Source organism: Lissotriton helveticus, chromosome 3_1, assembly GCF_964261635.1.
Source record: "Lissotriton helveticus chromosome 3_1, aLisHel1.1, whole genome shotgun sequence".
Classification (NCBI taxonomy): Eukaryota; Metazoa; Chordata; class Amphibia; order Caudata; family Salamandridae; genus Lissotriton; species Lissotriton helveticus.
Window position 1 is genome coordinate 545,953,455 of NC_136061.1, and position 16,858 is coordinate 545,970,312.

Consider the following 16,858-nt stretch of genomic DNA (forward strand, 5'->3'; position numbering starts at 1 on the left):
GTCTCTGATCATCCGAGATCGAGGATTCCCTCTTGCCTTGCTCGGACGCCTCCGAGGTGGCCTGCAACAGTTCACCAGAGATCGCCACCACTGCATCCAGGGCACCCGTGCGTTCCATGACCGTCTGTGATGTCGACGGTTTTCGCAAGCTGCGCTTGTGGCGCCGCAGTCGCTGCGATCTGCGAGGCTGCGAAGCCCCTGCCAGTTCACCCGCCTCCGCTTCCTGTCCATCCTTCCCTGCTCTGTAGGATTCCAGCCATTCCCAGGCCTCCTCTGGCGTATCGTGAAAGTGGGACTTGCCATCCAGTACAATGCGGAGCTTAGCTGGGAAGAATAGGGAATACTGGAATTCCCTCCGATCGCTGTTCCTTCTTCACAGCTTGGAAGGACATGCGACACCGCTGTGTCTCAAATGAATAGTCCGGGAACAAAGTGACGCTGCAATTGTCCACGTGGAAGGGGCCATCGCTGCGGGCCTTCCGTAAAAGCAAGTCCCGATCCTGAAAGTGCAGCAATCGCGCCACCACCGGACGTGGAGGGCAGCCCTGCAACGGCAGCCTAGCCGGGACCTGGTGAGCCCTCTCCAAGGTGTAGAAAGTCGAAAGGCCCTCAGGGGCCACAACTGTGTGGAGCCAATTCTCCAAATACGCCACCATATCCGATTCCTCAATTTTCTCTGGCAGTCCTACCATGCGGATGTTATTGCGTCTGTTTCTGCCTTCCGCCTCTTTAGCTCGCCGTTCCAGCACCGTGACTTGATCTAAGACCAGGGAGGCGGTGAGCGCAGTCTGTGCAGGGCCTACCTCCTGAAGCGTGGTTTCAGTCTGCTTCACGCGGTCAACCAGTTTTGAGTGGTCCGCCCTCAGTTGGCCCAGTCCTGTGGTGACCTGCGCTATGTCCTGCTGAAGGGCAGTGCGAGTCTCTGTGATGGCCGCCAGTATTTTATCCAACTGCAGCTGAAGCCCGTAGCTCAGCGGCATCTCCTGCTCCACCTTGGACTCCTGGGGCGGGGACTCAGCATCCGACGGGGCCTGATCGCCCTCCTGCCGTCCCCGATGTTTGCCAATGGCCACAGCCACTGACTCACTCCGAACCCATTCCGCCGCTCTCTTGCCCCCTCCAATCAGCCGTGGAAGGTCTCACCTTCCATGCGTCGTAGCCAGGCGATCCAGCCCCAGGACTGCAGGGCGGCCCCTCTGCCGCTCGTCCGCTCAAGTCTTAGGCAGTGGCACTCTCTCCACCGGTTCCCTGCCGCAGGCCCCGCACTCCGCAGCCAGCCCAGGTGTACCCTCAGCGTCTCCAAGAGGCAGCATACACCAGTCCAGTGCCACCAGGGAGCTTCTCCTCCGCTAGGCAGCCCCAAGCCACTCCTCAGGGTCGTCGCCGTCTCCTTCGCCCCGATACCCCGTTTCAGCAGCAGCCCAGCCCCCCCGATCCGGCTGAGGCCAGCCCAGGAGTATCCTCAGGTCACCCCACTCCGTCAGCACAGCGCTGCTTTGCGCAAGGCCCATTCAGGGAGGGGGCAGGATACCAGCGCTTCCAGTCTCCCCCACTCGCCACCCCACAGTGCGCGATCACCGGGTCATTGGGGCCAGGGGGTCCTCCGTCCACTCGCTTCCCCGGCGCGCAGGCCCTTCCACCAACAGATTACTTAATGGGAGCAGGATTTGAAAATATGATAGTGACGCGTTTTTGTACTGTCCATGGGATTATATCTACCCCAAGCTATAACTTCTGCTAAACTTCGTTTTGAAAACCCATTTTATGCCGGACATCCACCAATGAGGAGTTTCAGGGGGATCGGAGATGAGCCATTGGCCTCCAGAGACCTGTGTCCGTGTTAATGAGCTCCAAGAAAAGAATCCCCAAAAATGAACAATTTGCCCTTTTTCTGCAAACTCTACTGGCAAGCTGATCAGCAAAAAAGAAGTGTGGTCCTCGCTAATATATTTTAGTGCATGCATAAATGTATAGTTTCAATGGTGCTCCTTTGGCTGCTATCTGTATTTATTCTGCCTGAACCACTGCTGCACTTTTATGTACCTACATATTAAAACAATTCCCTCTGTAGACAAGTGCCCTTTTAAAAACTTCGTTTTTTCTGACTCTGGACATTCAGTAAAATGTTTTACTTTCTCGTGTTCAGCCTATTTCTTAAAAAAAATATCGAATTGCTGAGCATCTACTGAACAAAAAAATCTTCACTTTTCCATTCTACTTTTAGCAGGCAAACACATAGTGATGCATGGATTGCACCAATACATATTTAAAATGTGCCATAAAAAAAGATGGTTCCGTTTTAATGACTCACAACTAGGAGAAGGAGGTAATACTACAACTCAAACTATTCTGCCTGGCGCAAAACAGATTGAGTCCAGTGACTCTGCAGCAATTGTGTAATGATTGTGCCAAAGTATTCTGGACAATATCCTAAAATTGTTGTATTCTTGCAACCTATATTTTGGTAATGGTAACGCATGGCACTGCAGGCATTTGGAAATCCTCCATGCATAAAGAGTTTGCATTTTTTTATTCATTATTTTCTACAAAGTGCTGAGGTGGGAGCTTACACAGGACAGATAAGGTTATGGATAGCTTGAAAGACATGCAAATGTTCCTGTCATCACTGCCTGCTGTTTAGGCATGTGTCCGGTCGCTGGTCAAGAAGTGATGCTGTTCTCATTCATTCCAAATAGAAGGACTTGTATTGGCCCTTTTCCTGTGGGCAGCTCCCTTGTATTAATGACTTAATAGCGGCTTTCTCATAAATGTTCAAGCATAAGACAAAAAAATGTAACTCTGGCCTTGGAATATAGAAATTCACTGGGTGTTTCACATTCATGTAATTTGTTTTGAGACATCAAAGTTACCTAGTGCAATTTGTAAATTTGTCTTTGCAGAGTGAATGTCATCCAGACACATGCACTCAGATGACTGCAACTGAACAGTGGATTTTCCTTTGTGCAGCTCACAAAACTCCAAAGGAGGTAAAGACGTATGTATTATAAAATGTTTATAGATGGAAATGATACATGTATTTCATGCAACAATGATAGTCACAATTAAAATATTATTTATTTTATTTTGAAGCAAAATTACGTGATTGATTATATACTTTGTGTTTGCTGTGTCGTCTTGTGTTACACTAATTTAGTTCTTTTAATTGAAACTAGACAATGCGATATTCCTCAGCAGACCATGTTCTAGTGACACTCAGTGAAAATCGCTATCAATATGTTCTGTATGATAGCACCATGTGTTTACACATGAATCCCACCTACCAATGCTGCTTAACAATCTCTGGTTTTAAGGTCTGGGACACTGCCACAATTAGGTGGTTGCTGCTCAAAAAGCTCACTGCAGTATGCAGTGTTGGGTGTTCAAGAGTTTGAGGAAAGGAAGGCCTTATTTTTTTAGATTATATCCCTGTATTATCTGTAATCAATACTGTTCTTTTAGGAAGTGGTGGGGATTTTAAGCTCTCCACTAAGGGCTACACTTTGGAGCTCCTTCACCCTTCAACTTGATAAAAGGTGACGGAGGAGCAGGTCGATAAATAGGCATAGCATCTTGATGTATGAATGAGCTTTTGCATCCTTTTGAGAATTAATCCATTGACTGATCAGTCTTGTCATTCAAGACGTTTTGCATTTCATGTACTCTGTCACATTTTTGACAATGGACAAGAATACAGCCTATAGCCGCAGTGGCGTTTGTGTTTTGCTTGGGCTTATAAGATGGACATTAAATTGCATGACAAGGGTGCATCGTAACAGATTATGATTTATCTATCAATGCACTGCAATTCAAGAAGGATGTACTGGCACTGAAAATCGAAAGAAAAGCAATGGTGTTCCTTGGATCCAAATCTTCTTGCAAGGTGTAAAGCTAAGTTGGTAACCACTATGGCGCCTATGCCATTCATCCGAAAAGGAGTTTGTTGGGGGGGAGGGAGAACTATGACTTACACATTGCCTTTTGGCACCCTTGCACGTGCTTCTTAGAGACTCATATCTTCAACCCCAGACCTAAGATATTTCTTGCAGATTTCCTTTGTAACAGTGCATGGGACACTGGAAGGGAGCTCTTCCCACAATTTGTGCACTTTTCATGTATTCTTGAGGGGAGAGTGGTTCTCAGACTGCTTGCATAATTTATGTTACGTTTGGTGTTGTAGACAACATTTTGTTTGAATTTCAGGTTTACCAGAGATAGTTACATGAAGAGTTCTAATTAATTTCTTAGCGTCAGACCTGAGTGCCATGAGAGATGTTATCATGCCGCTGCTCCTTCCTGACACTGTCGTCCAGAGAAATAAACCTAATAAAGCCTCTTCGATTTTGCAGTGACTCAGATCCAAGCTCACTGGACCTGTCCAAAGTTTCACATTTAACCACGATACTTCTGATGCCACACTGTGTTCAACAGCCATGGTCCTCAATAACTTAGACATGTCCAAGTAGTGCATGTGCAAGACTAAGTGCTTTCATATATGCTTACGGCACAAAGGTAAATGTGATGCAGATTCCAAATGCTTCAATCTATCAGCATGGTTCTCAGCATCTTAGTTCGAATATGTGACTTTTACCTCAAGGGCATACATACTTGCGACTAGTTTGCACTTGGTAAAGGTGATATTTTAGGGAAAATAATTTTACTAAAATAAACAAGAGTCCAAAAGAAAATATGTGTGAGGTCAAGATGCTTTACTCTTCGTTTTGTTTCGAAATGCATTGTAAATTTATTCAGAAACTTCCTTTGTCCACCGTCTGGCTTTGTCGCAATAGGGACTTTAAAGGGATGTAACTGATAAAAAAAAATGCATATATTTTGATTAAAACCTTGAATAATGAAATAATTGTTTTTATATATACATTCTTTCACTCAAGCGTAACCACACTCCGACAACTAACTAGTCCATCCCTACAATCATTCTTGTTTTTTATGAAGAGGTACACATAATTTATAATGCATCCATGTGTCATCTAGAACTAAAAATCATTGTTCGAACTGAATGTATGATGTCACATGAATATAAAAGATGCAAAAAGGCCTGCACCATAGAAGTATTATCTGGCAAAATAGATGGCGTGTGTAAATCGTATACATGCACCAAAACACAATATTAGTTATTAAATAACTTGCACATTTGTAATCCTAGTCAAACATCTATAACGATTCCTTTATTTACTTTTGCCTTTTTACACATGAATGGTGTCTGGGTAACAAGTCTTAACTACCAGTTATGAAGAGGTTTTTTGAAAGAGCAGTCAAAATATGTTCTCCACATACGCCTGTACATCAGACTATATTTTAAACATTGTTGTTCTGGGAGGTTTCAGTAATTTTCACTTGCAACTAATCCTTATGAAACCCTTAACTTTAAAAACTGAAAATTAAATCACTTTGTGTAGAGTTAGTCAAATGTAAACGAAACCAATTTAAACATTTATAAGAATAAAAGGCATTTTGAAATTTGCAAATGCATCGAGCTTTTTTGCAACTTCCAAGTGCACCACATGAAAAGTCCTCACATATCAGGAGGCTGGTTATTGATTACATAAAGGACATAAAGTCGGTAAAGAGAAAGCAAGAGTTTTTTGTCGGACATACAACACTTTTCAGAGGATCTGCAGCTATAAAAGGAGCCGTATCAAGGTTGATTGTACAAATAATCTGTGCTACGTCTTAGCTGTTTCAACTTCAGAAATTAAGCCATAGCATACTCAGTATGACAAAAGTGAGTATGGCATTTATCTACAATGTCCCCATTAAAGATCTTTGTTCTGCTGCATGATTTTCCTCTAGAAACTCATTTACTAAACATTACTCCTTATACATTGAATCTTGAGGAGAGGCTTTCAAAATCCACCACAAAACTCTGAAGTCTTCAGCTTCAAGTTTTTCTGTGCCTCCACACACTGCTGGCCAGACTCCACTTGTAGTCTTTTTGACACCGTACAAAGAAACCTCTCTGTCATTTATAGCAAATGTAATCTCTGTTTTTTTAATTACCGTCCCCACTAGAACTGCCACTTTTGCAATGAGGATCAACCAGTCATCCTGTTGATGGTGAAGCAATTTCAACTTCTCCCTATGTGACATCTTTAAATATAATCCTATTTCCTGACCAAGTAACACCAGTGAATCAGCTCTACAACTGGCTCATCAAAGGCTTTGGGAGAACCATTCATCGCAAGTCACCCACACAACTACCCTATATACTTAATAGCAATGAGTGTAAAAGACACCTAAATCATTACGCTTCATAACCGATCAAATCATACAGTTGGCATGACAAATTCAGTTTCCAAAACTTAACAGTATCCACTAAGAGTCCATCAAGGAGGCAGAAAGGCACCACTGTCCCTGCCTTATCTCCTTTGCCTAACTAGGAACTCACAGAATTCTGCATCCCAAGAATACCATTTCAAAGATTTACCATTCTCAGGCTTTCTGTAATCCAATTACAAACTGTTTATAATAGAAGATGCATACAAGACTTCTGACATCTAGCCCACCGCTAACCAGATTAAGGAACTGACATGACCGGCATCAAGCCTAAGCCCTGCACAAACCTTCAAGTAGCTCTCCTCTCAAGGACCATAGTCCTCCAACTACTCCCTTAAATCAAAGAACCTATCCTGCAAACCTACAAACAAATTTTGATTATCCTCTTAGGGGAAACTAATCAAAAGATCAGTTTTCATTAAAATCTGCTACTTAAATAGGAAAACAAAGCATTTTCAAACCCTCAAATTAGGTTCTTTTAAAGAGAGGCCAGAATCCTCTCCTATTTTCTTTTACGATAATCTGAATAGCTCTTTAAATTGAAATGGATTTGCAAATCGTCTGCTATTAGATCAGCCCTCTTCTTTTTGAAACAGTCAATCATCTCTCCACGATACTGAAGCTAGAGAAAATTTGAAATGAAAAATCATTCTTTAGTTGATCTCCCTATTTCCTAGTCGGATCCAATAACATCTGGCTGTGCCTCTACATTCCTTCCATGTTTGTCCCTATTCTTGAGTAACTTGACTCTCTCATCACACCATTCCTCTTTAGTGCCTTAATCAGCACCAATCATGCTTAGTCCAACACTTCAAAATATGATACTACACACCTCCTTCATCAAGCTCACCCGGACACCTTTGGATATTCAGGTCACTGTGCCTTTTCTCCAGCGCTGCTGGTCCTGCACTGGACTAGCCAACACAGTTCAGTATTTTCAATTTTCTACTTGGATCAGTTCAGAACTGATCCACATCACTGGTCATTGCGCCTTCCCCTAGCGCCGCAGGTCCCGTAGTGGACTCGCCAACGCGGTTCACTAATTGCATTATTCAACTTGGGTTGACAATCATCTGGGTGTGACCTCGCTTAGTTCAGCCAATTGGCGAACTTGAGTCCATGCAAAGTGGTTTTACCTTCCTTGCGCGCCAATTGTATGCCGCAACCGATCACGGTCCTATCCAGACGGCTTACCCCTGTGCAACCACGCACAGCAAATCTTTCTCAGGCATGTAACTTTGTCCTGATGATCCCAGTTTTGGTTATAGCGAATCGAAACACCGTCTACCTAATGTACACCGTAAACACAATTCAAATTATTTGTGTAACCGTGTTGCCTATCTTAGCTTGTTTAGTTTTTTGTATAACATGCACACCTTTTGTCCTGCCTGCGCCTTTGTTACTTGTGTTCTATGTTTTGCGTTGATGCAAGATTGTGTCCCACTCTATCCTTCTTTGCAAACTGAAATATTATTAAAATCACACTGTCTGGCTGGACACCCACAATATTGTACTGATTCCCTGTCAGGGACTACTGTGTTTGTAACTTACATCTTAGCTATGAACACTCTGATCATCCTATAGCTAGCATTCACAAACAACGTTAATCTCTGTAGAATAGGTAACTTCGTCTGAGCCATTGATTAATGGATGCTGTAGTGCTGCCTTAAAGGCAACACGCTCAAAACAGTGATACTAACCATGTCCATAATGAAAAACTATCAGCTTGCAACGATCTGCACCACCAGAGATACTTGTGAACATGACAACCCTTAAGTGATATGGTTTCCACCTGTCCTGATTTTCTAAATGAACCATGTGACAAGATTAGCCTTCTCCATGCAATTTCTTTGGTGTATTTTGTCACTTCTAGGTGCCCCTCAAAAGATCCAGGCTACAGTCCCCCTTGTCATGTCTCATTTTGGCTTTGCAAATGGATTCTACCTGGACACCTGACTATTGTGAGAATACAAAATGTATCAGCAAGACCACTACTAAACTTCTGTCTTTGGCACCATATCTTATTTGATAAGCAGTTCACTGACCCAGTGGCCAGATGCACAGCTTTCAAGGCTCTGCATGCACCAAAGTGTAATTTATTGCATGGAGTCATCCTCCATCATAGAAAAGCTGTACAGACGTTCATAGAATAAACCTCTCTGGCCATGATGGCACGTCTCGGTTGACCGCCTCTTCATACAAGAAGAAAAGTATTGGTCTTCTCTAGACTGAGGGTGAGTGTCTGAAAAGTTTCAGCGCTCCGTGCATCATCTCCTTGTGTTTGCTTTGCCCAGACGTGGATCCCTTGCTCACTTTGCCACTGGATTCAAGCTAACATGGCTGAAGTTGATGAGGGTTGTTAGCCTGGAACTGATCCCAAGGTGCTTGTTTCCGGTCCAGGGAAGACCTGGCATGGCAGTTCGGGTTGGACTATTCCATGAGGACTAGGGTCAAGACTGATTTGCATATGGCAGGATCTGAACTGGGGTGGGTGAAGTGAGCTAAAGAACGATGATGGATTCAACCCAGATCTGTGACTGGGGGTGAGTGTCTGAAAAGTTTCAGCGCTCCGTCCATCATCTCCTTGTTTGCTTTTCACTAGACAGGCAGCAAACTTAGGCAGACTTGCAAAGAAAACATCCAAGATCTGTTGGAATTGGAAAAAAAACCCTGTAGACTGCTCTTTTTAAATCAGTGATAACACTTCGCACAACCTTGAGACAAAACCAGTCAGTATTGCTAAGATTGCAAGAACCAACTGAGGATAGTACTTGTCTCAAATTTGAGGAAATCTCCCTCAGATCGTGAACACAAGACATGCCCAGCTTTCGCTTACAATCCTTTATTTCATTGTGTACACACGTGCTGCACATTCTCCAAAACAACATTCAAAGAGCAGCCTCTGCCATACTTGCACAGTACGAACCACTTTGTACATAACCGTATTGCATTTACAATCATTCTTCCACCAACACATTAGTGCTCTATATGCTTAGGTGTCCTGTTAAGCACTCATTTTGTTATACTAAACTTCATATTGTAGGAACGAAAGCACACATGTATAACTTGAAGCACTTCCCATATAGCCCACACCTAAAACTCGTATTCCTACATCCAAGTAAATTCAGAGTAGCTGCATTGCAGGGATTGGAGAGAGAAGGCACAGGCTCCCAGTCTGTCCTTGAGTGCAAATCGTCGGCGGTCAGGCCAATCTTGAAGCCGCTCTCACAATACCAGCTTCAGGATTGGCCGGAGGGCAGGCTGGAAGCTTGTGCTTCCTGGCAGTGGAAAGGAGAGGTCGGCAAAAGAGCATGACGTGGCGCAATCATGGAGGGTGCAGGTAAGTCATTTAATTACTTTTTCTTTCGTCTCTGTGGTCTCTCGTTCTCTGAGCCCCCCCACCCCACCTCCTTTCATCGACACACGCCGCTCCTGTGTAGTATATGTCACACGGGTGTGGCACTTTATAAAGTATACACTTGTTCATGGGATGGGATGCTTTATACACCTACTTACCCTGTAAAAAAACAAACCACTTCTCCCTTTTGGGTCAATGCAGTGAGGTGACTTCAGAGCTCTGAAAATAGCCATGTCGGAGCTCGTACTTTATATATCCTGGTTTGGCTTCTAGCATTGCTCGGTTTTGCCACCATTTTGCAAAACTATGACTCCTGCCTGGAAGTAGCGTGAAGGTAGTTCTAGGGGTGGAACGCCATAGGAGTCTGTGCGCATAAATAAGCAAACTTACATTGTCTTAAGTTCAATCTTAGACCAATTCAATTAAAAAAACTTTATTCGGTTTTATAATAAAAACCATAAAAGTTACACAACAATAAAACAATTAAAACAATCTGTGCTTGATCAATAGAAGAGCGCCAGAATTACAATAGTAAAAAAGATAATAAATAATGAAAAAAAGGTCAGAGGAAGGCATGCATTATTGATCCATATGGTTCCTGTAATTAACACAAGCTTTTAAAAAAAAAAACAGTATAAAAGGTAAACGGTCTTCCTTCAGTAATTGCAAATACATCAGTGCGGGTAGAGCCTGGTTAAAATTCATTCTTTTTAAAATTGGGACCAGGAAATGTTTTCTAGGGAAAGCATAAAAATTACATAAAAACATAAAATGCAGCATATCCTGCGGAGACTGATTGTCGCAGCCACAGGAGGCTGCCACCATGCCTCTAAAAAAACATTTGGGTCTAGCAAGTAGGAGGTGAAAGAGGTTCAACCGAAACCTGGTTAGCAGAAATTTGTCATGCGTAGACAGAGACCCCATGAGGGATTTCTCTGTCCTAGGGGTTGTTTTAAGCATAATGTGTGTACGTACACTGGATTTCTCAACCTCCTTGGCTTCTCTTTCCATATTCCTCTCTAATAAATTGCTTCCACATCCTTCTTTACAATGGAGTCAGGATTACAGAATAGATCCCCCCGACCCAGCCTTTCCAAACTTATCTTCACGTAATTCAGCCACGGGATACGTGGAATCTTAGACCAATTCTCTTCCCTCACTTGAAGGCTGATGTGAAAATAGAAGTCACTAAAGTCTGCTAAGAGTATTGTTACCAGGGCTACCTCTGTAAATTTTTTAGACTTACTAAAAGTCCTAAATCAAGTACATATCCCTGTGGGTGAACCTTTGAGACTTTCTGTAAGAATTGGGCCCCCAATTTACTTCTGTGTTGCCTTAATGATTTTACACATTTTTTTTTTAATACTGGCATCCTTAAAACGTTTTACTCAATTATGTAGCTAAGAAACTGCATCTAAAGTTGCACAGTATTTTAGCAAAACTTTTGCTAATTATTTTGGACACTTTCCATATTGATAGCAAACATTCACCAACCCCGTTTTCAGGATTCTGCATGTAGTTGTGTAATGTGAGGTAGTATTCTGGAAGCATTATAAAGTATCTCCAAATTGTTACATTTTGCAAATGTGAGTTCACATATTTATACTGAAGCTTCTATCTGATGGAGACGTCTTGCTGCAGATTCCTTACCTTAAAATTATCCCCAGGCATTAGACTGAATCCGGTAATTTTTCCTGAGCAGTACGCCTGCGCGCCTGTAGATGTTATCATTCGGCTCCGTGTGGTGTTGGCAGTGTCAGAAATGATGTGTGTGGGGCCTATATAGGCACCACTCTAGCATTCCTTATTTCTGCACCAGGTAGCACAGATCTGGAAAGAGTTAACCCTAAGCAATTTATTACTACTTTTTTTCAACATTTTGTCGAAGTGCTTTGAGGTTTTTTCCTCCTGGTGTTGCAGGATATGTTATTCAAGAAGGCCGGCTTAAAGCCCTGCGGTGCCTGTCACTACTCGATGTCAGTGATGGACCCACACCCTATATGCATCTAGTGCCTTGAGCACGACCCGAAGACCTACTCCGATTGGTGAGCCATGCACCCAAAGGCCTTGCATGAGCGGTCCCTGATTCTCCTGACTGCTCGGCGTGCAATGATCCAGATCCTGGTCGAGAGGATGGTCCCAGCAGCAATTGCAGAGTCTGAGGAGCTCTACGCACTCGAAGTAGTCTTGTCATTTGGGTAAGTTCAGCCACAAGAATTCGTCCAAGCTTGCTTCGACTTCACCTCATCTGTCATCCGACAGGACAAGGGAGCGTCACTCCAAGCCTGGCTCTGTGGTTGAGGCAGCGCCTGGACCGGCTCCAAGCCTCCCAGAGTTTCCGGGAGCTGTGGCGACCCCTGCCTAGTTGGTAGAGTTTTACGAGGCAATGAACCTCCTACTGGAGCGGCCTATTCCCTATGGTGCACCTTTGGGAGGGGCCCCTTCTGTAGAGAGGCTGACTGCTCCGGCCTGGATGCCTGTCAGGCCCCAGGGATCCACAGATGGATCTGAATTGATGTCAGTCATGCAATGTCGACCTTCCTTGCCCGGGTGCCAAGGACGATGCTCCCGGCGGTGCCATCCTGCCTCTGACATGAGCCGCAGGGCATCAACCGCACTTACTCTTGCACCGACTCGAGCCATGCCTTCCAGGCCTGAACCCTATTCCTATTGGCTAGTACTCTGAGAGGAATGGGAGGTGTCACTGGACCATGAAAACCATGAATAACACCATCATTATGACTCCTTGGACTGGATTTGAGTGAAGCTAGTGAACTGGACACATCCAAAGATAGTGGCATGCTCTCTCCCCCTACCGTGCCTACAGAGGAGGGATCTTCATTTGCAGTGGTGGTGCGAAGGGTGGCTGAAGTCCTGGACCTTAGCTTGTGGTGCTGCTTTTTCCACTCTCCGTGGAATACAGTTGCGCAGGTGCTGCCTACGATCCTGGAGGAGGCCCGGGTCATCCTCTCCCATGCTGTAACCGACGGTGGAGGATGCAGCTAAGTTCATCATTAGATGTGGACCAGACACCACCGACTCACTAGGCAGAGTGGTTTCGTCGACAGTGGCCCTGCAGCGTCATGCCTGGTTGAGTACTACTGGCTTTTCTGGGGGATGTCCAGATAAAACTCATGGACTTGCTCTTTGATGGTTCAGTTCTCTTCAGAGACAAGGTGGATTTGGCACTTGAGCGCTTTAAGGTCAGTAGGGCTACAGCCAGATCTTTCAGCCTTTCCATAGACCATCTACACCCTCAATCCTCCGTTTACTCCTTTCCTGGTCACTGAAGGGATGTACAGCGGCATCATTACCTGCCCAGCCACCACAGCACACACGCTTTCCAACCTCTGCGTGGCCCTGTGGGTCAGGTAGCCACCAATCTAGTCAGTCCACCCCCCCCCCACAGCAGCCTCCGAACTCTCCTAGTCTGCCCATTTACCATCATGGACACCCAGTGGTTGGCATGATTCGCTTCACCTGTTCTATTGCCAGTCCAAAACATCAGACCGGTGGATATTGCAGATTGTCTTAACGGCTGACTCCCTCTCTGACTCTTCCTTTTATCGGAGCTGTTCTGGACACAGTGCAGTTTAGGGCCTATCCTCCCAAATGGCGAGTCCAGGATATTCAGACTATTATACCGATGTTTCAGCCTCTATCCTGGATTTCGGTTGGACTGACTTGCAGGCTGCAAGCCCTCATGGCCTCCTGCATCCTGCTAGTGATGCAGGAACATTAGCATATGCGGGCTCTGCAGTGGGACCTGAAGTTTCAGTGGGTGCAGCTTCAGGGGAATCTCTTCGACCTAGTCCAAATCTTGAAAGGAACTGCAAAGGACCTGCATTGGTGACTTACGAACCGTGATTGGGGCAGCGGCAGACTCCTCTCCCTTCCCCAACCTGATTTTGAGAGTAGTGACAGATGCGACACTCCTGGGATGGGGCGGCGGCCATATGGGAGAGCTTGAGATCCTAAGACTCTGGTCTCCAGCAGAATCAGGACTCCACATCAACCTATTGGAGTTCTGAGTGAAATTATTGGCATTGAAAGCTTTCCTACCCACCATCCAGATGAAGGCTAGGGCAAGTGTTCACAGACAACACCACAGCCATATGGTACTGCAACAAACTGGTCGGGGTGGTGTCTTTGACCATTGTCAAGAGGCTCTGCGTCTCTGGGTATGGCTGGAACAGTATGGCGATTCCTTGGGGGTTCAACATCTGGCAGGCTACCTGAACAGACAAACTCCGCTGCAGATCCCTCATGGATTATGCAGGACGTCTTCATTTGGAGGTGTTGCAAGGTCTCTTTCAGTAGTGGGGAGAGCCTTGGTTAGATCTGCTAGCCACCGATGAAACAGTGCAATGTCAGCAGTTCTGTATGCTGGAGTTTTCAAAGCGGCTCTTGCTCAGGGATCCTTTTTGTCTCTAGTGGAGCTCAGGCCTCCTGTGCTCCTTCCTGCCCAGAAAACTCCTGCCCAGAGTTCTAAAGAAGATCAGGAACAACCGGGCCCAAGTCATCCTTGTAGCTCTGGATTGGGCACTTGAAGTCTGGTATCCCGAGCTCTTGAGCTTGGCCATCAGTCCCCCGATCAGACTGACCCTTCAGGAGGATCTTCTGTCACAGCAGCAGGTGAGGGTTCTCCACCCGAACCTGTCGGCGCTCCGCTTTCTTGCATGGAAATTGAGCGGTGACAGTTGACAGCTCTCAACCTTCCTCCAGAATTCTGTAATGTTATCTTGGCAGCCAGGTGCCCCTCTACCAAGATTGTGTACGCCTGCAGTTGAGGAGAATTTGTAGCATGGTGTACAGAAAGACAAAGTGATCCCCTTTCTGTCCCACTTTCTCATTTTCTCATTTTCATCCTTTTGCTTGCCTAACAGGACTGTGCTCTGGGCACTCTTTCTGCCATTTCAGCTTTTCTGCAGTTGCCTAATCTGCCACACCTCTTCAAATCCCCTATTGTAAATAAGTTTCTGAAAGGTTTACATTTAATTCCACCTTCTCCCTGTATTATGACCCAGTGGGACCTCAATCTCATTTTCACTTTCCTTATGTGCGTTGAGCTCCTACACAATTGTCTGCTCAGGCTCATTACCATTAAGATTGCCTTTTCCGTGGCATCTGCCCGAAGGGTCAGGGAGCTTCAGTCCTTGTAATCCAAGCCTCCTTATCTGAACATCTAAGGAGACAAACTGGTGCTTTGTATGAGAGCATGCTTTCTCCCAAAATTGGTCACTCCATTTCACGTATGCCAATCCTTCCCTCTGCTTACTTTTTACGCTTCGTCTCATCCCTCCAAAGCAGAGGAGCAACTTCACCGGCATTGGTTTTGTACCTTGACTGCACACACACATGAGTTCTGGATGGATGACCAACTCTTCATGGAGTATGTTGGAGCGAAGAAAGGACAGGCTGTACAATAGAGGACCATCTCACAATGGATCGTGCTCTGTATTAAAATCTATTACGCATTGGCTAGGAATCGGCTCCCTGAGTGTTTACTTGCTCATTCCACCAGAGTTAAAGCTGCAACCACTGCGTTGGCTTGCAGAGTCCCGGTCCTAGCCATCTGCCGGACAGCAACGTGGGCTTTACCTGAACACATTTACCAAACACTACTTTCTGGACAGTCCGGTCTGTAGAGATGGGCACTTTGCCAAATTGGTCCTGCAGAACTTTATCTTGTGAAAATTGGTCTACCGACCCACCTGCAGGGAGGTTTTGCTTGAGTATATTTTCTAAGCTAAGTAATCTCCGGCTAGAAGTCTCTATCAGATGAACATGTTACTTTTGTTAACGCCTTATCTGTCTAGCTGCATATTCCTTACTGACCCACCCATCCTCCCAGCTCTGCGAATGGATTTCCCCTTTCAGGGCTCTAGTTTTCCACACCACTGGTCAATGTACTTCGTGGCTCCACGTTTCTGGTGTGGAAAGTTGTGAAAGTAACTGACGTCCACACGCTGGGGTAGTGGCTATATAGGCACCTCGTGCATCTCTTCGGTGCAGACAATCCCACGCTGAGCCAAATGACGACCGCTACCGTCGTGCAGAGGTACTGCTCAAGAAAAATTTCCGGATCCAGTCTGATGCCTGGGGATAATTTTAAGGTTAGAAATCGCCAGCTAGATCGTCTCTACCAGGTAAGGCATTACAGAAGGTAAGTAACTTGTTTGTCAGTAATGCAGGCTGAGCTCAAAACATTTCTTTAGAGTTCTCAACCTCATAGTAAAACCTTTGCAATAATGAATGATGTATATAAGATGGAATTACTTGTACATAAGGATACACATCTTGCTTGAGTTGAAGATCGTCCACTCTCTCAGATCCATCTTGCTGTATATTGGATGTTAAAAGGCATATTCTGTAGGGGATTGTGCCTACTTGTCCAGTGGACCAAATAACCATGAAGTCTTGTTGTCCTTTATCAAAAACAATATGACCTAGACATTGCGCAATTGGAATTCCCCATACGTGTGTCGTAATTGTAATTTTAAAAAGTGCCTGTCTCGGCTGAACGCAACCCAGAAATTTGCAATTTGTGCTCCAAACTGATCGGCTAGTGTTTTAATTCTGTAATCTTGAAGCTGTGCGTCCTAAAGATGTCCCCTGAGGCACAGGTTCAAGACTGATTAGCATATAGCTGGGTCTGAACTGAGGTAGTAAAGTGAGCAAAAGAACGATGATGGATTCAACCCAGATCTGTGACTGGGAGTGAGTGTCTAAAGTGTTTCTGTACTCTGTCCATCATATCCTGGTGTTTGCTTTGTTCGCCTTACGTTGGCAGGGTATGCCCAGACGTGGGTCCCTTGCTCACTTTGCCACTGGATTCAAGCTAGCCTGGCTGATGAGGGGTGTTACCTTGAAACCGGTCCCAGAATACTTGTTTCCAGTTAAGGGAAGACCTTGCTTTGCTGTTTGGGCTGGACTGTTCCCATGAGGCACAGGGTCAAGGCTGATTTGCATATAGCTGGGTCGGAACTGAGGTGGCATAGTGAGCTAAAGAATGATGTAATCAACCCAGATCTGGGAGTGAGTGTCTTAAATGTTCTGGCACTCCGTCCATCTCCTTGTGTTTGTTTCGTCCTAAATATGTCGTGCAGCTCAACCACCAGTGCAGCTTTTGTTTGAGTTTTGGTGGAGTGTGTTCAGTGTGCAGGGCCATTGCATAAATGTAGAATCTTCGCTGTTTGTAGGGCTTTG

The 16,858-nt window shown here is 45.1% G+C and overlaps 1 protein-coding gene across 1 annotated transcript in view; it reads left to right on the top strand.

The window, feature by feature from the left end:
* MOB4 (MOB family member 4, phocein) overlaps positions 1-16,858 on the top strand; it is a 122,745-nt gene that overhangs the window by 82,715 nt on the left and 23,172 nt on the right. Inside the window, 1 exon segment of the mRNA XM_078680442.1 lies at positions 2,901-2,987. Within this exon segment, the coding sequence (XP_078536568.1) occupies positions 2,901-2,987 (87 nt within the window).